Raw genomic sequence first — 19,245 nt, forward strand, 5'->3', positions numbered from 1 at the left:
TCACGCCGGGAGCAACAAACGTTCAATCTGTCACTTCATTGCGATCGCCGTCAAGCACCAAGGGATGCAGAGTTGATATGGAAAGAGAAAAATACAAAAAAGGAGAGAAATGGACGAGCTGGGAATCGAACCCAGGACCTTTCGCATGCTCGGAAACATGCTAAGCGAACGCTCTACCAACTGAGCCACACGCCCTAATGATTGTTAAATGCTGCGCTTCTGTCTTAAACTTATGTGGTGGAGGTTAACCGGAACTTCGAAGTTGGGTGATTATGAACACCAAAATATTTTGCAGTATCTAGTCCTCGCTAGCATAACTGAAAGATTGAGTAGATTGCTAGGATGTCGAGATATGATTGAGTATAGCGGATAAGATTGGAAAAATGATCACGAGTTGTGTTCAAACCGGAATTGCAAGTAGAAACACTACGTGTATCAATCCATGTAAACATTTTGAAGGTGAGTGAGGAGACTCCAATACCATTAAAATACAGCAAATGATAATCCATGCCTACCTTTTCCGTCAGTCAAGTACGTATTGTAGAGTCAAATCCTCGCGTACCATGATAGGTCAAAATCCTCTGAAGTCTACACACGTTAGTCCAAGCTTACCACGTGTTAATGATGTTCGGCAAGGACAGAGGGCTGATCAATTCACATTTCAATAAGTCCGACATTCTCCCCGAGTCCGACACAAATCGTACTTGGTTCCTGTCCTCAATGGCGTTGCTGCAGGCAAGCTAGGGACTCTAAAAACATCGTGTAAATCCAGCTCGTGGCATCACTATCTTCCTCACGTCAACCGAAGTTAGATAGAATTCGAACCTGGTAAACAGTGCAATACTTTCTTCTAGATGTATTGGCTTAAATGGCTCTAACAGTGTACTCTAGCTGATTTTCCCTGGATCAAGTATAGCGCCGAAGGTGTCACAGGGCTGTGGCTATATCGTGTGCACTTTGGTATCTACCTTGCAAGCTGAATATCGTCTATCTTTTAGTGGTTTGGCGCTTTAGGCATGTGCACTCCTGGCCTGTCATAGAAGGACAACAAGATGATACTTCGATATCAAAACCACATAGAGGCAAGATCGAGTCACGGAGGTAACGAACGTGCAATATGAACTCCCTCTCATACGATCTTGAAAAGCAGTTGGTTAATCTTGATCGGAGTATCACCAGAAGATACCTGCTGGTTCATCCTTCTCTTTTCAGTTCGCTGTCCAAGGTTAACGACTACCACCAGTAAGCCATGACCAAGACGACAACGTGACACCGACAACGGTTCAGTTCCACGAACTGACGGGTTTTGATCCGTCCACTATGTGCAAGAAGGCAACCACGAAAGCAAAACGAGGACCCTGGAAGATCATGCAACCTGTTTGGAATGCTAGTGCCGAGTAGCTTTTATTCCTCGAGACACTCGCCTTTTGCCCAACACCAGGATACCGGAAAGGCAAACATCGTGCTGAAACTGCTACAGAAGCAAAAAAAGAAGACGAAATCATCAAAAAGGAAAACAGGTAATAAGGATAGGACGACCAAAATCCAAAAAGAAGTGGACGAGCTGGGAATCGAACCCAGGACCTTTCGCATGCTCGGAAACATGCTAAGCGAACGCTCTACCAACTGAGCCACACGCCCGTGTTGTTGTTGTTGAAGTTTTGCCTGGATGTTGTCACTATAAGCCATGGCGGATACTTTCGCAAATCTCTTGCGACGCCGGCTTGTGCTAGTCGTCCGGATACAGGTGTGAATGGTTTAGTCGCGTGTTGCGTGATAGCCGTTGATGATAGTCCATAAAAGAGACTGGCTGTCAAAGATAGGCAGGGGTCCGTGTTCTCGAAAGGAATTAGCAGGATAAGGTGGGACCAATACGAGTGAAGTTTGGTAGCAAAGGTAGTACCGAGAATCGCATCTGATTGAAGATGTTACATGGATATGATGGAAGATTACCATGTTAGTTTGCCATGTGAGACTATATGAGACCAGAGGCAACGCCCTCGACGCTCATTCGACTTTTCATTCGCAAAAGGCAGTATAGTGATGATAGGGATGAAGCAGATAGTCCGGTCAACATTCGAAAACATGTCCGGTATAATGAAACAAACAGATTAACAGAGCTTGGTCTCTGTCCCGACCGAGCAGATCCATGGACATGATATGATTAATGTACCAAACATGCCATTATTACTCATGGCGCCTTGTACCTACTAGGGTATCAGAGGTCGAAGCTAACAAAGGACCCCAGTAGATGCACACACTACCCCGAGGTATCTCTCTCTTTCTTTTTATGATCTGATTTGGTTTAAGCGTTCTCGCGGCTCTTGCGGTAGCTCGCCTGTGGCGACAATGGCAATAGTTAGCACAATTAAGGCCTGGGGTTTACTGCAAAGAGTACGCCGAAGCACGACTTGCCTCCTGTTCGACCTGCAATCCGTCAATGACGGGCGCAAGCTCGCTCAGAATCTCGTGAGCGCGCTTGTGATATTCCATCTGGGCGGCAATGAGTTCGGCAAGGTTACGTAGAGGCTCAGGGGTATCAAGGACCTAATGCATCGCCATCTGTTAGTTATACAAGGGAGAATAAAGCGGATGATAGGGAGCACTCACGTTCTTCATCACAGCCACGGCCTCCTCGGTCTGAGTGACGAACTCATCCTCAGCCTTCTCAATCTCTTCTTGCGCCTCAGGGCTGAGCTCATGGTCGTCATGGGCGGGGGCGGCAGTTCCAGGCAATCTCCAGGTGGTACCCTTGACGCGCGCCTTGACGGCGTCAAGGTTCAGACGGGCCTTCTCGACGTTCTGACGGGCGCGAGTAGCGAACTTGAGGTTGGTGTTGAGAGTGGTATTCCATCCAGCGAGGAAGCGGCTCTGGATCTGCGCGTCCTGAGCGAGGCGAGCCTCGCCAACGCTCTCCATGGCTAGAGCATACTTCTCAAGAGCCGTGGCCAAAGGATCCTCTCCGGCACCGGTATGCTGTTGGTGCAAAAGCTGGCTGCTCGCCAAACTGGCACGAGCAATAGCATGGTTGAAGGTCTTGGGCTGCGGCTTGGCGCTGGGAGGAGCAGTGAGGGCAGCCTGCGCCTCGGCGGTCGAGGTTGCCGATGACAGAAGCTGGACCTTTTCGCTGACGGTGCGGCCGAGATCCGAGAAGGTCTCCTTAATGTTGGGAGGATAATCGTAGGGCTCGTGCGAGTATTGGGAGCTGTGGAACGGAAAGCCGGATTAGCATCACGGCACAGACAACGACCAGGCGGGATGTGTTTAGGAACAGCTTACGTCACAGCGAGCATCTTCTGATGGACAGCCTTGATCGCATCGACACGCTTCTCGAGCTCGATATACTCGGCGGGCAATTGAGTCTGTCGCGAGGGCTGTCAGCCATCGCAAGCCATAGTGAGTAGCGACTCTCAGTTGCTGCTGACCTTATCCTCGGCCTGACCCAGCTGCTCCTTGGTAAACTGAACGGTGCGCGAGGCGATGGGGGCGATTTGCCCACCCCAAGAACTGCATTCATCAAGGCAAGTTAGCATACCCAACTCTCCCGTGACTCTTCGTACCCAAAGGGCAGAAGGAAGATCATGGCGGGGCAAGCTATTTACCCAAGGTTCTTTTGGAAGCCCTTGAACATATCCATGGTGATATAATTTTTGGGTGAAGACACAAAATTCAGTAGTCTGCGATCTGTTGCGAAGATGGGTTGACGAAGTTGACGGAAGGAGGGTGCGTCGAGTATTTGAATGTTGGCTGCCTCGTGTAATTCAAATGGACGGGAGCTCCTCTTCGGTCAAGTGTGCTAGAGCCCAGGGGAGATGCTGATGTACGGCGCCTGGAAGGTGCCCCACCTATAACTCCACTGGTCCTTGTCATCTTGGAGACCGTGCACTTGGAGATACAACACCTTGAAGGCTCGAAAGAGTTGATTGGCTGATGATTGTCACATTCGTTTCAAGTACGTTTTCGTATCATGATGAAAGGGCATCGCCCACTGAAGGCCGGACAGGTGAGATAATCAATGTAACTGGTTTCCATACAGACATGGTGGTCCCTCTTCTAGTTCAACATGGCAAACGACCTCAAAGCCTCCCAAGACAACTCGACCGAGTGCGCCTCTTATCGCCAGTCTTATCGTGTGCCCAAATCCACACTCGTACACGGTACCCTACACTTATCTCAAAAGACCCGACTCCCCCACCACCACCCAACACCAACAACAACAGCAACCAACCAAAATCTTCGAATCCTGTTCCTCAGTCCGCTGGCTTCGTGGTATCTTGCCAAGAAGGTAGAATATTTCTGCACACATCTTCATAGTCTCTCATCATCTGGTCGTTCAAAACCGCCTCCGGAGTCGTCCAGAACATGGCCCAGTTGCTCTGTGGCAACTTCAGCACACCTCGAGACCGCTCAAAGTACCACTTATTGACCGGGTTGTCTTTCCTGCTCCTCCAGCAGACGCCTTCCGGAAAAGCATCTCGAACCATTGCGTTGAACACGATATCTGCCACGCCACCGGCTCCTTGACTCTTGCGTAGCACTGCAAATTTGTCCAGATACGGCACTAGTCGGCCCTCTCGGTAGGCCGTCTCTTCATCAAGACCAAATGGCGTCTCCCATGTGAGGATTGCGCCTCCTTCGTACTCGCCGGCAATAATAATGCCTGCGAGACTGTCCTTGACTCTATTGAGGTAATGTTCAACGTCAAGTTTTCTTCCAAAGGAGTCGTTGATCAGGTGTACGAGCCTAGGCAGATCGATACACGTATCCGTTAGCCTGAGTCTGGGAACGCCAGGTTGTGGTGGCTTCCAAGGACTTGCTCGTGGATCAGGAAAGATGGTGACTGGCAGTCCTCTCTTGGCTAGGGTAGTTGTGGGCATTCGTGAGAGAGCGATCTCCTCATCTGGGTGCGTGGGTTTGATTCGGCCGATAGGAAGCGACGATGAGTAGATGGGTCGGTCGGTAAGTAGGTTATGAATCAAAGGATTGCGCCAGGTTCTAGTCTTAACTTCACCCGCGAACCCACCAGGCTTGGCTTCAGTGTCGTCCCGCTTTGATACGTTGATATTTGCAGCCTCCGCAGGACTGGTCATCACCACGGATGCGTTTGATGGAAGTATGGCCAACGTAGATTTGGCAAGCCGCAGGTTTTCCAGATGTACGGAAGCCCTGGCACCAACACCAGCGTCTTTCGTACCTGCCGAAGTAGGTTGAGTCTTCTCGTAGAGAGCGTCACGGATGTTTTTGAACTCGTCTTCCAGGTTGATGAAAACTTGTGTACCGTGTCCTTGTCTGTGGGATGGGATGCCGCCCAATGGATCGATAACGATAACACGATCGACCAAAGCCCTTCGGAAAGGCTGACGGTCGTTGACCTTCTCCGCCAGCTCCCGGTAGTCCGAATATTGTCGACCAAACTGCAGTCCCGCAAAGAAGGTCGTTAGGGCAATGACAATATCATTGGCATCAGCTTTAGAGTATTGAAGAGTCGCATCGGAGTATGCTCGCGGGGGGACGACCAATATGTGCCCTTTAGCAAGTGGTGTAGTAAACGCCTTTCCGAACCCCACGTAAAGAGGGTTGGAGGGAACGAAGGATGTAATCTGAGGATTTTCGGTTGATTTCCATATCCCCGAGTCAACAACTTCGGCGGCCGGGGACCCAAACTGACCGATTGCTCGCAAGAGTCTATCCGTCTGTTCTGTGACAATTTCTTGCCAGCTAAAAGTTTGGTTGGGTTTGATGTCGTCGCAACCAAGGACAATCACACTGAGGAGACCAAGATCTCTCAGCCTGGTGAGGGTCTTCGCGACACCATCAAGGAGGACGTCATCCCACGCCTGTGGTGCCCTCAGCTTCACAACGGCCACATGTGGTGCTTCGTTTGTCTTGACCGGAGTTTCCTTTTCTGGTCCTTGCACAAAGGCAGGCCTGCCGGCCACAGAGGCTGGGACGCCCAAGATACCGATGGCGGATGGTTTCTTCTGCCCAGTGCTGGTTAGGGCTGCGGGAGAGCCGAAAGTTTGAAGATAACCTCGAGCATCGCGCTTGGTAGCCGACGACTCGAGAACGGAAATAAGGAACTCCTGCACAGAGGGTCAGTCATGAACAATGAGAAGAAATGGAAGGGCGACCCGATAGCTGACGGGAGGTGACCATACTCTGTCACTGTCCCTCTTTTGTCTCGCTTCCGCAGACGAGGGGTATGAGCTTCTGGGTGAAGAAGGCCCCGATCTGGGGCTCACTTGGCGCTTCTCTTCCGCTTCGGCTTCTTGACGTTTTGACTGGGATGCCGTGGTTGCGAAAGAACGGATCAGCAACTCATGCGTTCTCGCAGAGCAAACCTGGAGTGCGAGTGTGAGAACGACAGAACGATGAGAATTTTGGAGGCGAAAGAAAGCCTACCTGCTTTGAGAATGTAGCGTTGGTCCATGCATTGCACGAGCTGCGGGAAGTTCGCACAAACATGGCTCCTCACGAAGTTGTTGTTTGGGTGATGACAGGTAAGAGCAGGCTGACAGTGACAAAATATCGTGACAAACTAGACAGAGCCGCGATACCCTTTCCAGGCTCGCCCGACCTAAGAAACCAGTGCGAGCCTGAGAATTACAGACAAACTCATTCCCGGCTGTGTTCCCGTTACCCTAGAAACTCAATCGAACGGGATCAAACGGCACTCGAGGTTGGGAGAGGAAGGAAGCCGTCACTATCTTGTACTCGATGCGTCAACAAGGGACGGCCGGGGCGGGTGCCACTGGGAGGATACAGTGACCGCAGTTGTTGCTCCAAAAGGTTAGATGCGCTGTGTGACAGGCAGAAAACTCCACAAAATGTCGAGCGGGACAGCTTCCAGATTCCTTCGCTACTCCGCACTGGAGGGGAATAATCAGATCATCCGATAACAAAACTACCATCCGTTACCTCCGTAGGTATGTCACCTCGGCCACCTGATTCTCGACACCCTTACTCTTCTATAAGCTACAGCAACATATCTGGGTGATAAGACTTCTAGGGATTTACTCGTTTTCATATGTCAAGCCGTTCTCCATCCTGACCGCGCCATAGATACCGGCAATATCACCCTTCTCCCCAACATGCGCCTTGAGCTCAGCAAGGTGAGCATCGCCCGTTTCCACATTGCGCAACCTCACACCTGCCTCCTTTGCAAGGCTCATCGCATGACCTGCGTCCTTTCTCGCAAGATCCACGGTAAAGAGAGGGTAATCCCGTTTGTAATAGTCTCCCGTGAGCATCCGAGTCGAATAGGCTGCATAGGGACCCGGAAACATGCCCTCGATCCACTGATGCAGGTACTCTGTGCCCAGACCGGACTTCTCAGCTAGGACGTGGCCCTCGGCGATTTGCTCGACCATATTGAGAATGAAGGTGTTCCCAATGAGCTTGAGCGTCAACGCCTTCCGGTAAGGCTCATCGCTCATGTTGACCTCGGCCTTGGCTGTGACGCCCTTGAAATACGGCCTGGCTCTGTCCACAGCAGCCTTGGGTCCGGCCAGGACACCGACGAGCTGACCAGCGTCCGCCATGGCTGGAGCACCGAAGACAGGAGCCGCAACAAACTGAGCTCCCGCATCTTCAACTTGCTTAGCAATCCTCTCGGTCGTATCTGGATGAATGGTAGAGCACTCGACAATGAGCTTCCCATTGATGTCATTCTTCAGAATCTCAGCAATGGAAGCTTCCACCACCGCGTCGTTGGAGAGGATATTGAAGATGATGTCCGCCTTGCTTACGCCCTCGGCAATGGAGTCAACGATTTCCGTCTTTCCGGCGGGAAGCTTTTCGCTGAGGTCGATGCACCTCTGCTTGGTACGGTTATAGATCAGTAGCGGCTGATCGAGGTTTGCCTTTTCCACGATGTTTGTGGACATCCCCTGCACAGGTGTTAGATATGCTCCTGTTGCAAATTCGAAGCTGTCAAAGTGATCCTCACCCGTCCCATGTTGCCCAATCCAATCCAAAACAGTCTCGGAGTCATTTTTGCTGTCGTTGTTGGTGTTTACTCCTGTCAAGGGTTTCTGCTCGTTCCGATACGGTCGTAAACTTCAGGGAACTTCAGCGTCTTACACCCCAAAGAGGTTGTTCTAACAGAGAGACGGGATAGTTGCAATGTCGAGACAAGTTCGTGTTTCTCTAAGCTCTACTTGGGGTGATAAATGGACTACACATTGATTTATACCAGTCCCATTGCACCAGTTAAATCCGAGATCCGGTGTCCTCTAGTCGTTGTCGCTAGAAGAGCCGAATGAGGGGTTCGGGCAACGGTCGGTGATCCATGGATGTTCATTGAGCTTCGCCATTAACAACGCGGAGGGTAACTGTCACCCCAAGTTTTGATGACTATTCTCCAAATTACCTGTAATAATTCTGCATATGATCATTACTGATACGATCGACGAAACCCAAACACCAAGAGAGAATAAGTGAACGATTTGAGAAGACTTTCAAAGGTACTGAAGCTGAAAGGTCAAGTCGTTCCGGCCATACAGTGATCAGGGGAGTCAGGCTTGCCCACTGTTTACTTAAGCATCTGCCTTAGTCAGCAGCTAAATAGCGCGTAGTGCAGATGCTCCTACAGCGCAATCGGAAAGCGCAAGTGATGCGGTGCTCCTGCCACCCACTGTCCCCTGTAGGGTACAAGTAGGGATGTAGCTGCGCGCCAGCGAGCTGCCAGCCTGCCGCTGCAATCGCCTTGTGTTGTGAATCCGCCAACGACATCATCCGCGATCCAACTAGGTACTCCAACAAGAACGACAGCAACAACAGCGAACCATCACGAACCCGCTCGATTTTCTAGCGTCCGTATCGACAATTATTGTGCCCGGGTCGTCCGTATCAAACAACAGATAACCAAATACTGGGAAAATGGCGAACGGGTTAGTGCTCCAGTCCTTCAATTTCCGTCGCCGAACCGCGCCGGGACTCTGAACTGACAAACTTGCTTCTGGCGCGCGCAGATGGAGTATTATCATCGGCCTGGTGGTTGTCGCCGGCATGTGTGTGGCCGCCTGGATCTTTTCGCCCAAGGGTGAGAACCAAGTGTACGTACTTTTTTATTTTCTTCATTTGCTTGCCTATGTCTTCTTGTTTGTTGTGTTTCCGAGCAGTAATGGCCGGCGCCACCTCCAAGAACACCAGCTAACCTGTTACCCAAATTGCGCAGACTATGGCGATCATCTCTCATCCTCGCTTTCATCAGCTGTTATCTCATGTGGGCTATCACATTCCTGGCGCAACTACATCCCCTCATCGAACCGAGACGCTCCGATTTGCGCAAAGAGTACATTCACCACTGAAGCGGGAGAGATGACGGCGGTAACGACTTAGACGAACACGACACAGAGATTCTGACGAAGGGGCCAAGAATCCGAGACGAGACAGACATTTAGGTCTGGAATGCGCTGGGCAATAATGGCCGAGAAAGAGAAGAAGATTTGGAGGGAGCCGTTCCAGCAGACGGGATCTGGACCGTGGCATTTCTAGGGTTGTATGAATACCCCAACCACCACTTATACACATATCGGAGAAGACGGGCATGGCGTTATTGGGCGAAATATGCAACTTTCAAAACTTTGGTGCATTATCAGAAGCATTAGGAAAGAGGGCCCTGATGAATTGGCCTTCAAGACGACAGCCACTGTGTGTGTGATCACCATTGACAACGAGGAGATGTGGCTAATAAATGGTTTCATTCGATACACTTCTTTTATTTACAGATGATGGTTATTCATAACACAAATCATGCCACCTCCATGCAACCGCTCCGATCTCTACTTTTCGCTGGGGGGAGGGCCGCTTCAAGTCCTGACGAGTAAGCTAGACGATGGTAAATACTTTTCAAACACACCTCCCTGAGGCACAATGACAGACAACAAGCCCGTGAATATCAACCAACAGCTAACCTCCCAAGCCAATCCTTCGCGTACATTAACAGAGAACCCAACACCTTTCCTTCCTCCGCCACGCTATGCTCCCCAACCGAGTCCACCCCGTCCAATCCAGCCGCCCACAAGACGGCCCTTCCCATGGCCCACCGGCTCAGCGCGCCCGCCGTCGCCAGCAGCGTCGCCACGCCGTAGTTACAGTCCAGCAGGATCTTGAGCGCCTCGACATTGTTGGCCACCACCGCCCAGCCCAGCGAACGCGCCGCGGCGGGGACATCGTATTCCCATATCACCATAAGGATGGGGAACAACTTGGTAGAAGACGAGACGAGAAGGGCGGTTGAGACAGAGTTGGGCCGACTGAACTGCGGGAGAATGCCGAGGAGGTGGAGAGGAGAGTAACGGCTAGAGGTGAGGAAGCGGATGGAACCGTGGAAGGCGAGGGTGGAGAGGGTGCAGAGGAGGACTTTTGTGTCTATTAGCATCAAGGAAAGAGATGGAGAGTTTCATGGTATGGGATTGGACATACGGAAGAACATATACTGTAGCACAATGGGTTGTTGCGCCAGACGACCAAAGTTGCTGACGTTTCCGCTGTCATCTACACAGCTGGCAGCTGGAACCGATTGCTTCTCGATGCGTGCCCATGTAAGGTAGACATCGAAGAGAAGGAGGAGGACTCCGAGGCGGATGATGGAAGGCTAGATGCGATACGTCAGTAACCCATATATATATATACCGGTGGAATCAGGCAATCGACACTTACTGCGAATTCATCCTCGTCTTTCATCAATGTGTTGTGAAGTAAATGTCTGTAGACCTATAACCAACCATAAACCTGTTAGCTCGTTGTTCTCTTCACATCAAACTCTGTCTTTCCCTTCACAAGTATACTCCAAGCTCGCTCACTCACTCACTGGAGCTTGATCGCCAGGAGCACCTGATGTGTCCCAATTGGTTTATGAGTTTGTTCATCACATACCTGCGGCTTGATCAAGACCAGATCGATAAACAGAACGACAAAGTCGTGCTCGACATATTTGTCACAGAAGCGGCCGCAGTTCTTGCACACCGTCAACCGGATGTTGTGTCCGGTCGACTTGTCACCTGCGCCCTCCCTCCATAACGTCTTCACAGGATGTCTGCATTCGATGCAAATCGGCATTCGGACGGCGAGATTTGAGCTTTGAGGCGAGGAATGGATTTAGAAACTGCGTCGAAACTGAGGCTTGGGATGCTGCGATGACTCTCCACGTGCAGTGTTGTTATCGGATTGTGTGTTCCTCAAGGTTCTCGACGTGGATGACTGTTGAAGGTGAGTTCTTGGCGTTCAATTCCCTAGTCGACGGTGGTCAAGATTCAGTGTCGGTCCACGTCTGGTTAAGCGCTGGGTTAGGGTTTAATGCGTGTACCTCGCCCCTTCCCAGCCATTCAGGGGCTCGAGTTGGCGTCAAATGTCCCTTCGCCAGCTGAATATATTACTTCTCCGTGGCCAAATATCTAAGGTAGGTACGGTACGGTACACCTGAACATCGAAATCGTACCACAGTGTTTATGGAGCCAAAAGGAGACCGGATATGGGCGCATAGGAAATCTACTCTTTGGTAATACAGTTGTCTAATGATTGCTTTTGAATGTGCTCGCTTTCGCTCTAATTCTCGATATATAGAAAACCGCCAAAAAGAATGTTAACGGAAACTGACCAACTTCACCGGCGCCTTGGTATGCAGGAAGAGACCGCCATTATGCTTTACTAATATGCTGCTTTATCATGGGTTTCTGCCCCTCAGGAATCCAAAGTTGTAAATCACCCGACATCCTATGCAACCGAGCGATCTTGCTCCCCAGGCTACAATCAGTCCGCCTTCTTATCTCTCCCAGCCAGACTGCCGCTGGGATACCTCTCTCTCGCTGTCCCATTCCCGCCCATTGTGGCGCTTCTTCCAGACGTACCAACTGCGAAGTTTAACAGGCCTGTGTCCCCCATATCCCCAGATGCAGGATTGGCGCTGCTTCCTCGACCATCGTCACTATTAGTGTCGGTAAGCTCGATGAGGTCGCCTTCTTCTGGCCCCAGAGCCGACCGTCTTGGTGTGCTTAGAGAAGGCGTTCTTAGTCCACTTGGCCGCTTGGCAAATGCGCCACGCAGCCAGTTCTCGACCGCCGCGGCCGCTTTGTCAAGCCCAGTAGACCCTTGCCCATTTATCGTGGAGGCATCGCCTCCGTCTTCAAAAGGACTCTCGACGATAGTCGGGTGCTCTCCGCCACCGGTGAATCCGATGTGAGCAGTTTCGGCACCTAGGACGGCCATGGACGGTAGAGTATCAATGTTTAGTCCTGGTAGATGCTTATTTGTCCACGTGTTGAAGTAATCTTTCTCGGGTCCTGGTGCTCTCACATTCCGCAGCGAGCCTACGCCTCCAGGCCGTCTCATCCATGCCGGCCGAGCATCGTCCTCGATTAAATTGGGGCGACTTCCCATGAGACTAGTTCGGCGGGAAGAGACGCTACCGGGACTTCCAGGACCTGCCTCTCCACTTAGGGTGATGCCTGGGACGTCCATCGACGTCCTAGGCGACGTCATGGTGGAAGTGGTGTTCATGCTCTTCCTCCGACGCGGTGGGAAGTAGCCCAAAACTTTGCGTTCTACACGTGCGACCTCGACAGGATCAGGAAACGAGTCGAGTGATACCCAGCGCACGTGTGTCCATGGTCGCTCGTCGTCATTTGTTTGTAACTTGTTATCCCCGCCTTGGTCGTTGGGCGAGGTGCCGAAAAACTCTCGGCTGTTGGAGATGTCTCGACCAAATGGGTCTGTTGCTTCCGGTGTACGGGCCAAGTAATCAACATGAGCTCCGGGAAACGAGGGTCCTTCGCAAGGGCGCCCTTTGATTTCGCAGGCGTCGACAGGTATGGCAAGCCATTTGCGTATTTGGATATTGTCTCGGGACCATAAACCGTTGGCCTTACGAAATGCGTCTTCACGGCACTTGTACCGAAGCACGATCCCGGCATAGGTGTCGGTTGATTGTACATGGTGAATGTACACCAGGTGCTCTGCTGTTTCCTGACTTTGGGAAGTTTCTCGCAGGTCTTCGTCTGAACTACGCTTCTTGAATCTCCTAGAAACATCCAGACCACCATTGACGCCTTCATGGCTTTCGAGTACACTTGCTGTCCTGAGTGCTCTGAGAAGCCCCTCACGCTCAGTCATTGATCCTGACCCAACATCCGCTAAGCGTGGCCTCGATTCGTTTGGTGGTTCGGGACCCCAGCTGTTGGAAGCCTTCTGTTTTCCAGTAGTTCTCGTTGCTGATCGTTCTGACCCGGTGTGATATGATTCCCCACCGGTAAGTAGTGATGTGGTGAATTCTGAAACGGTAGCCCACGTCGAAGCCCATGATCCATCGAGCAGACCACCACCGCCTCTGGGGCTACTTGCACGAGCAGAGCCCGCCGCGACCTCAAGTCTAGAATTATTTCTGCCAGTGACATCTCCTATGCGTGCGGCGGGAATCGGAGAGGCACCTCTGTCTGGCGTCCTGCTTGGACTTGAGTAGACGGAGGATGTGTTTGCATCGTTTCGGTTGCTCGCTACCCGGCGATTTCGTGGGCGCGCAGAGTTGTCATCTGCATCTTTTGAAGCCGACAAGAGGGTACTCCTGGAGGAACGCTGTGTGAGACTCATGGCTTTGTGTTGATTGTGTCCTCGCGGGGAGGGCGCAGACCTCGGCGCCTAGGGTTCGTTGTTCGAAGGGAGCATCAGATGGCAATTGTTCGAGGAATCATGGAGAGGACGCCCCTTGTTGCTGGGCTGTTATTATTCGTTTGCAAGTGTGTAGCTGCTGGGAACTATGGGCAGTGGCAAGTTATGAATGCCCTCGCTTCGTATGTTGTCTTTCTCAAGATGGTGCCGTAACGTCGTCTTCTCTTTGGAAGTTCACTTGGTCGACAGAGATGGACTCCTGGTTGTGATGGCTTAGCCGGTCGGAGCTAGTAGGTATGGGCCGTGAGATCGGATGGCAGGACGTCGAGACAAAGGTATGACGGTTGATGGGTCGTTGTCAATTAGGTTATTCTGGAACTGCGCGAAGTATATATATAACACCATCAAAAGCCGAACAATGATCTCGAACGAGGATCGTTCAATGTTTCACGAAAAACATGGAGGGGGAAAGGATTCAAGAGTTTATGACGAGCTGGTGGAAGGTGCAGGTGGACAGGAACGTGCCTTCAATTCGTTCCTCTACAGGTTCCCACCCACCAGTCGTGCGACTGCCACTGTGTTCAGTTGGCGGCGTGCCTGTGGCCGACTGCCTTCCAGCGGCATGGCCCTGTTTTGGTGACGGATGGAGGCTCACAGATCCCGGACTCCGGTCGGCCAATTCAGCGCCAAGAGCTATAGCGGGGTGAGCGGGCCATGCCTTGCCTGCACTTGAAGGAAATGATCCACAATGTGTTTGGGGTTCGTGCGATTTACAAATCAGGTCCGTTTCGCATCGTCTTTGGTACGTAATGATATGCTGCTTCAGGCCGAATAAAATGCTCTTAAAAGACGGAGGACAAAATTCCGCCGCGGGAAGCATCGTGTCCAGATCTTTCCTTGGCCAAGCCCGAATACCCTGAGATATGTGCCGACGAGAGCATTACATATATGCTTAATGATGTTAGCGGGCATCTTACAATGCAGGCAAGTGAAAGTCGGGGATTGAAACAATGAATTGAAAACCACCCATTTTGAAAGAATTATGATGGACCGAAAAGGGGTACGCAAAGCACACACCAAGTGTGACAGAGCCGCCCTTTCGGACCCGCTTTGGGAGCATCGCGCCAGGGGCAGACGGGCACGTGCAGACGCGAATGTGGGGCGTCTAGTCGTGGCCCACATCCCCCTTCCCCCAAACCCTGATGGTGCCTGAGAAGAGTAAACAAACGTTGGGTCCATCATCAATCTTCTTGATTTGCTCGGGCAAAGGCGGGCGTGTCTTTGAAGCAGCGCCGAACTTTTGCACCACTGCCGATTCCTCAGACATAATCACGACGACTCCAACATGAGGGTTACCGAAGTCATTATCGACGTACGTGTTTTTGCACCGCGCCATTAGTCGCGACCGGATCCCACGTGTAATGCGACAACTTCAAGTTGTGACAGAGCTGACACACCGGCGCGTCGAATAGGGCTTCAAATCGTACGCCGTCAGAACAGTGATTTCAGGATGGTAAGGACACGGAATCATCCGGGCGATTCAAGATATCATAGTTTCGTAACTAACCGGCCGACACAGGGACGAGAGCTTCAACTCGATTACCGGCCTCAACGGCAGTGGTAAATCCAACATCCTCGACGCCATCTGCTTCGTTCTCGGAATCACGAATATGTCAACAGTCCGCGCTCAAAACCTGCAGGATCTTATCTACAAGCGAGGCCAAGCCGGCGTCACGAAGGCCAGCGTCACAATAGTGTTCGATAATAGAGACAAGAAAAAGTCACCAATCGGATTCGAAGAGTATGCGACAATCAGCGTGACGCGCCAAATCGTGCTCGGAGGTACCTCGAAATATCTGATCAACGGCCATCGCGCGCAGCAACAAACCGTCCAAAATCTCTTCCAATCGGTACAGCTCAACATCAACAACCCCAACTTCCTCATCATGCAGGGTCGTATTACAAAGGTGTTGAATATGAAGGCCGTTGAGATCTTGGCCATGATCGAGGAGGCAGCCGGAACAAGGATGTTCGAGGACAGGAGGGACAAAGCGCTCAAGACGATGGCCAAGAAGGAAATGAAGTTACAGGAGATCAAGGAACTCTTGCGAGATGAGATCGAACCGAAACTGGAGAAGCTACGGACCGAGAAGCGCGCATTCCTCGACTTTCAGCAAACACAAAACGACCTGGAGCGATTAACAAGGCTTGTGGTGGCACATGATTACGTAAGGTGTCAGGAGAAGCTACAACAGTCAGCATCGGATCTTGAAGCGAAGAAACAGCGCCAGAAAGAGCTTGAGGAATCCGCTATCCGGCTAAAAAACGAGATATCCCATCTGGAGGACGACTTAAAACGTGTCAGGGCGCAGCGCGACAAGGAGTTGCGGAAAGGTGGCAAGGCGCAAGCCCTGGAAGAAGCAGTAAAGAAGCACGCCAACGAGCTGGTTAGGCTTGCTACCGTTGTGGATCTGAAGAAGAGCAGTATGAAGGAGGAGCAAGAACGGAGGAAAGCCGGAGAGAAGAACGTCGCCGACCTGGAAGCGGCGCTGAAGGAAAAGACCAAGACATACGAGAAGACCAAGGCAAAATACGATGCCGCCAAGGAGGCCCTTGAAAAGCAGAGGCAAGAGGCAGACACCAAGGAAGAGCTGCTACAAACCCTGCAAACCGGTGTTGCGTCTAAGGAGGGACAGGAGAATGGCTACCAAGGACAACTGCAGGACGCGAGAAACAGGGTCACCGCCGCGGCAACGGAACAAGAGCAAGCTAAAATCAAGATCGCCCATCTGGAGAAGCGAATTAAGGAAGAAGAACCCCGGGCAAAAAAGGCCAAAGAGCAAAATGCTGGCTTACTGAAGGATCTTGATGGTCTGAAAGCTCAAGCCCAAAGACTCGAGAAGGAGCTTGGAAAGCTTGGGTTCCAACCCGGGTCGGAGGAGGAAATGTACAAGCAAGAAAGCTCGCTTCAACAGACCATCCGCAACCTACGACAAGAATCCGATGCGCTTAAACGCAAGGTGGCAAATATCGACTTCAACTACCAAGATCCAGTCCCAAACTTTGACCGATCAAAAGTAAAAGGACTGGTTGCACAACTCTTCTCGTTGCCTAAGGAGTATATGGAAGCTGGAACCGCCCTGGAGATTTGCGCTGGAGGCCGTCTTTACAACGTCGTTGTGGACACCGAAGTGACTGGTACGCAACTATTGCAGGGTGGTAGACTGCGGAAGAGGGTAACGATCATTCCTTTAAACAAGATCTCCGCTTTCAAGGCCTCGGCACAAACGATTGCCAACGCGCAAAGAATTGCTCCAGGGAAGGTGCACCTAGCTTTGTCCCTAGTCGGGTACGATGAAGAAGTGTCGGCGGCAATGGAGTACGTCTTCGGAAACACGCTTATCTGCGCCGATGCAGACACAGCCAAGAGGGTGACGTTCGATCCTAACGTTCGTATGAGGAGTATCACAGTCGAGGGTGATTCATATGATCCATCAGGTACACTGTCGGGTGGAAGTGCCCCCAACTCGAGCGGTGTTCTGGTTACTTTGCAGAAGCTCAACGAAATCAACCGGCAGCTGAAGGAGGCCGAGGCGGCCCTCAATGAGTTGCGCGCCCAAATATACCGGGAAAAGACGAAGCTCGACCAAGCAAAGAGAATCAAGCAAGAACTTGACCTTAAGACACATGAGATCAAACTAGCGGAGGAGCAAATCGGCGGCAACTCGTCATCATCGATCATCCAAGAGATTGCGAATATGAAGGAAACAATAGTCCAACTCAAACAGTCGATCGTGGAGGCCAAGCAACGACAAGTGGAGGCTACAGCGGAAGCCAAAAGAATCGAGAAGGACATGAAGGACTTTGATAACAACAAAGACGCCAAGCTAGTGGAGCTTCAAGCTTCGGTCGACAAGCTACGTGCCTCGCTGGACAAAATGTCTGTTACTAACAAGGCATTGCAAAAAGAGCTTCAAGAGGCGCAACTTGACTCGGAACAGGTTGCTGCCGATCTCGCGGCTGCGCGGGAGCAGGTTCAAGACATCGATGTTGCTCTTAAAGCCCAACAGGAAGAGATCGACGACATCGTGAAGCAAGGAACAGTCCTACAAGAGACACATGACTCTGTCCTAGCACAGCTAGAAGACGAGCGGACCAAGCTGCATGTGTACGACGACGAGCTTCGGGCTTTGGAAGAAGCTACCCGGTCGAAGAATGCCCGAATCGCCGAAGAGGGACTCGAGCTCCAGAAGCTCGGCCACCAAATCGAGAAATTCCATAAGGAGCAGCAGCAAGCTGCCCAGACAGCCTCGCACATGGAGCGCGAGCACGATTGGATTGCCGAGACCAAGGACCAGTTTGGCCGACCGGGCACCCTCTACGACTTCAAAGGCCAGAACATTGGCGAGTGCAAGTCTACGCTGCGGAACCTGACGGAGCGCAGCCAGGGCCTGCGCAAGAAGATCAATCCCAAGGTAATGAACATGATCGACAGCGTCGAGAAGAAGGAGGTGTCGCTCAAGCACATGATGCGCACCGTCATCCGCGACAAGCGCAAAATCGAGGAGACCATTTTCAGCTTGGATGACTACAAGAAGAAGGCGCTGCAGGAGACGTGGGAGAAGGTCAATGCCGACTTCGGTCAGATCTTTGCCGAGCTGCTTCCCGGCAGTTTCGCCAAGCTGGATCCCCCCGAGGGCAAGACTATCAGTGAAGGGTTGGAAGTCAAGGTGCAGCTTGGTAAAGTGTGGAAACAGAGTCTTACCGAGTTGAGTGGTGGTCAAAGGTACGCACGCTATCTTCCATCCCCCTTTGCCCCTCTCCCCCTTTCTCAGTTCAACCTATGTATTCATTTTTAGAACCTCCACTAACTTTATCCTGCAGATCCCTAATCGCCCTCTCCCTCATCATGGCCCTGCTCCAGTTCAAGCCAGCCCCCATGTACATTCTCGACGAAGTCGACGCGGCGCTCGATCTCTCTCACACGCAGAACATTGGTCGGCTGATCAAGACCCGGTTTAAGGGTTCGCAGTTCATCGTCGTCAGTCTCAAGGACGGCATGTTCCAGAACGCCAACCGCATCTTCCGGACGAGGTTCAGCGAGGGAACGAGTATGGTGCAGGCGCTCACGCCGGCGGATCTGAAGTGACGAATTTTCTGGGAACGAAGAGTCTGTAGTATGTGTTGGGCTTCATGGTTTATGGTTTATGCAAACACAAGTTTGTACGATGGATGGATTTATTAGTACGTATGATGGTTTTCCTAAAACGAGGGAGTGTGGGAAAAGTAGGGTGGTTTTCTGTTAGCCTACTTGGGCGTGATCGGTTTTGGCTCGATACAGAAAATGAACTTGAACAATATTTTGTTTTGTTTTGAATCTATGGAGGTTGGAAACATCCAGGGAGAATGGATGAACGGGAGTCTGAGTCAATGAAGGGTGATGTCTCTGACTTTGGATCAGGGCTTTCTGGCGCGCGTGGTTGGGTGACTGACACATCCAAGCTTCGCTTCTTTGCTTATTGTTGGAGTGTGAATGTCTTATCCCCTTTGCTGTTCTCAGTAATCCCATTCATCTCTCTCAGTCTTATCATTTCCGTACATGCGATTCAACCATGAAGATGTCAAGTTCAGTCGCTTTCC

At 51.4% G+C, this 19,245-nt stretch overlaps 7 protein-coding genes and 2 non-coding genes across 9 annotated transcripts; 2 read left to right on the forward strand and 7 right to left on the reverse strand.

The window, feature by feature from the left end:
- Window positions 1-110: 110 nt before the first annotated feature.
- SMAC4_13506 lies at window positions 111-195 on the reverse strand. Its single transcript is given in 2 exon segments — window positions 111-146; window positions 159-195. It is a non-coding gene; the product is annotated as a tRNA-Ala (tRNA).
- Window positions 196-1,556: 1,361 nt separating this feature from the next.
- On the reverse strand, window positions 1,557-1,641 carry SMAC4_13507. Its single transcript is given in 2 exon segments — window positions 1,557-1,592; window positions 1,605-1,641. It is a non-coding gene; the product is annotated as a tRNA-Ala (tRNA).
- A 261-nt stretch (window positions 1,642-1,902) lies between these two features.
- Window positions 1,903-3,827, reverse strand: SMAC4_12585 (uncharacterized protein). The gene is made up of 6 exons (XM_066091067.1): window positions 3,603-3,827; window positions 3,426-3,507; window positions 3,280-3,362; window positions 2,611-3,205; window positions 2,416-2,547; window positions 1,903-2,338 (listed from the first exon to the last, which is right to left on the reverse strand). Exons 1-6 carry the CDS (start codon window positions 3,635-3,637, stop codon window positions 2,306-2,308), a joined length of 960 nt encoding a protein of 319 aa, XP_065946545.1. The 5' UTR covers window positions 3,638-3,827; the 3' UTR covers window positions 1,903-2,305.
- A 147-nt stretch (window positions 3,828-3,974) lies between these two features.
- On the reverse strand, window positions 3,975-6,653 carry SMAC4_00870 (uncharacterized protein). Its single transcript, XM_003349931.2, has 3 exons — window positions 6,403-6,653; window positions 6,159-6,341; window positions 3,975-6,083 (listed from the first exon to the last, which is right to left on the reverse strand). Exons 1-3 carry the CDS (start codon window positions 6,463-6,465, stop codon window positions 4,251-4,253), a joined length of 2,079 nt encoding a protein of 692 aa, XP_003349979.1. The 5' UTR covers window positions 6,466-6,653; the 3' UTR covers window positions 3,975-4,250.
- Window positions 6,654-6,800: 147 nt separating this feature from the next.
- SMAC4_00871 (uncharacterized protein) lies at window positions 6,801-8,162 on the reverse strand. Its single transcript, XM_003349932.2, has 2 exons — window positions 7,949-8,162; window positions 6,801-7,889 (listed from the first exon to the last, which is right to left on the reverse strand). The coding sequence occupies exons 1-2, from the start codon at window positions 7,991-7,993 to the stop codon at window positions 7,014-7,016; spliced, it is 921 nt and encodes a 306-aa protein (XP_003349980.1). The 5' UTR covers window positions 7,994-8,162; the 3' UTR covers window positions 6,801-7,013.
- A 538-nt stretch (window positions 8,163-8,700) lies between these two features.
- Window positions 8,701-9,701, forward strand: SMAC4_12700 (uncharacterized protein). Its single transcript, XM_024655147.2, has 3 exons — window positions 8,701-8,891; window positions 8,973-9,056; window positions 9,179-9,701. Exons 1-3 carry the CDS (start codon window positions 8,881-8,883, stop codon window positions 9,309-9,311), a joined length of 228 nt encoding a protein of 75 aa, XP_024511067.1. The 5' UTR covers window positions 8,701-8,880; the 3' UTR covers window positions 9,312-9,701.
- A 200-nt stretch (window positions 9,702-9,901) lies between these two features.
- SMAC4_00872 (uncharacterized protein) lies at window positions 9,902-11,221 on the reverse strand (the record flags this gene model as incomplete). The annotated part of the gene is made up of 4 exons (XM_003349933.2): window positions 10,882-11,221; window positions 10,666-10,719; window positions 10,429-10,600; window positions 9,902-10,365 (listed from the first exon to the last, which is right to left on the reverse strand). Exons 1-4 carry the CDS (start codon window positions 11,062-11,064, stop codon window positions 9,902-9,904), a joined length of 873 nt encoding a protein of 290 aa, XP_003349981.2. The 5' UTR covers window positions 11,065-11,221.
- Window positions 11,222-11,471: 250 nt separating this feature from the next.
- On the reverse strand, window positions 11,472-13,587 carry SMAC4_00873 (uncharacterized protein; the record flags this gene model as incomplete). The annotated part of the gene is made up of 1 exon (XM_003349934.2): window positions 11,472-13,587. One exon carries the CDS (start codon window positions 13,585-13,587, stop codon window positions 11,755-11,757), a length of 1,833 nt encoding a protein of 610 aa, XP_003349982.2. The 3' UTR covers window positions 11,472-11,754.
- A 792-nt stretch (window positions 13,588-14,379) lies between these two features.
- On the forward strand, window positions 14,380-18,754 carry SMAC4_00874 (uncharacterized protein; the record flags this gene model as incomplete). The annotated part of the gene is made up of 4 exons (XM_003349935.2): window positions 14,380-14,977; window positions 15,078-15,118; window positions 15,185-18,391; window positions 18,490-18,754. The coding sequence occupies exons 1-4, from the start codon at window positions 14,951-14,953 to the stop codon at window positions 18,752-18,754; spliced, it is 3,540 nt and encodes a 1,179-aa protein (XP_003349983.1). The 5' UTR covers window positions 14,380-14,950.
- Between the last annotated feature and the right edge of the window lie 491 nt (window positions 18,755-19,245).

Source organism: Sordaria macrospora, chromosome 3 (assembly GCF_033870435.1).
Source record: "Sordaria macrospora chromosome 3, complete sequence".
In the NCBI taxonomy this organism is placed as follows: Eukaryota; Fungi; Ascomycota; class Sordariomycetes; order Sordariales; family Sordariaceae; genus Sordaria; species Sordaria macrospora.

Excerpts from the sequence above, each read along its gene's own strand:
- SMAC4_00870 (XM_003349931.2), bottom strand. The coding sequence starts at position 6,465 with ATGTTTGTGCGAACTTCCCGCAGCTCGTGCAATGCATGGACCAACGCT. Across the intron at positions 6,342-6,402 it reads ACGCTACATTCTCAAAGCAG|GTTTGCTCTGCGAGAACGCA; the intron begins GTAGGCTTTCTT and ends CTCGCACTCCAG. Across the intron at positions 6,084-6,158 it reads AAAAGAGGGACAGTGACAGA|GAGTTCCTTATTTCCGTTCT; the intron begins GTATGGTCACCT and ends CCCTCTGTGCAG.
- SMAC4_12700 (XM_024655147.2), top strand. Across the intron at positions 9,057-9,178 it reads CCCAAGGGTGAGAACCAAGT|ACTATGGCGATCATCTCTCA; the intron begins GTACGTACTTTT and ends CAAATTGCGCAG.
- SMAC4_12585 (XM_066091067.1), bottom strand. The coding sequence starts at position 3,637 with ATGGATATGTTCAAGGGCTTCCAAAAGAACCTTGG. Across the intron at positions 3,206-3,279 it reads CAGAAGATGCTCGCTGTGAC|CTCCCAATACTCGCACGAGC; the intron begins GTAAGCTGTTCC and ends TCCGTTCCACAG. Across the intron at positions 2,548-2,610 it reads CCGTGGCTGTGATGAAGAAC|GTCCTTGATACCCCTGAGCC; the intron begins GTGAGTGCTCCC and ends GCGATGCATTAG.
- SMAC4_00871 (XM_003349932.2), bottom strand. The coding sequence starts at position 7,993 with ATGACTCCGAGACTGTTTTGGATTGGATTGGGCAACATGGGACGG. Across the intron at positions 7,890-7,948 it reads GATTGGGCAACATGGGACGG|GGGATGTCCACAAACATCGT; the intron begins GTGAGGATCACT and ends ACACCTGTGCAG.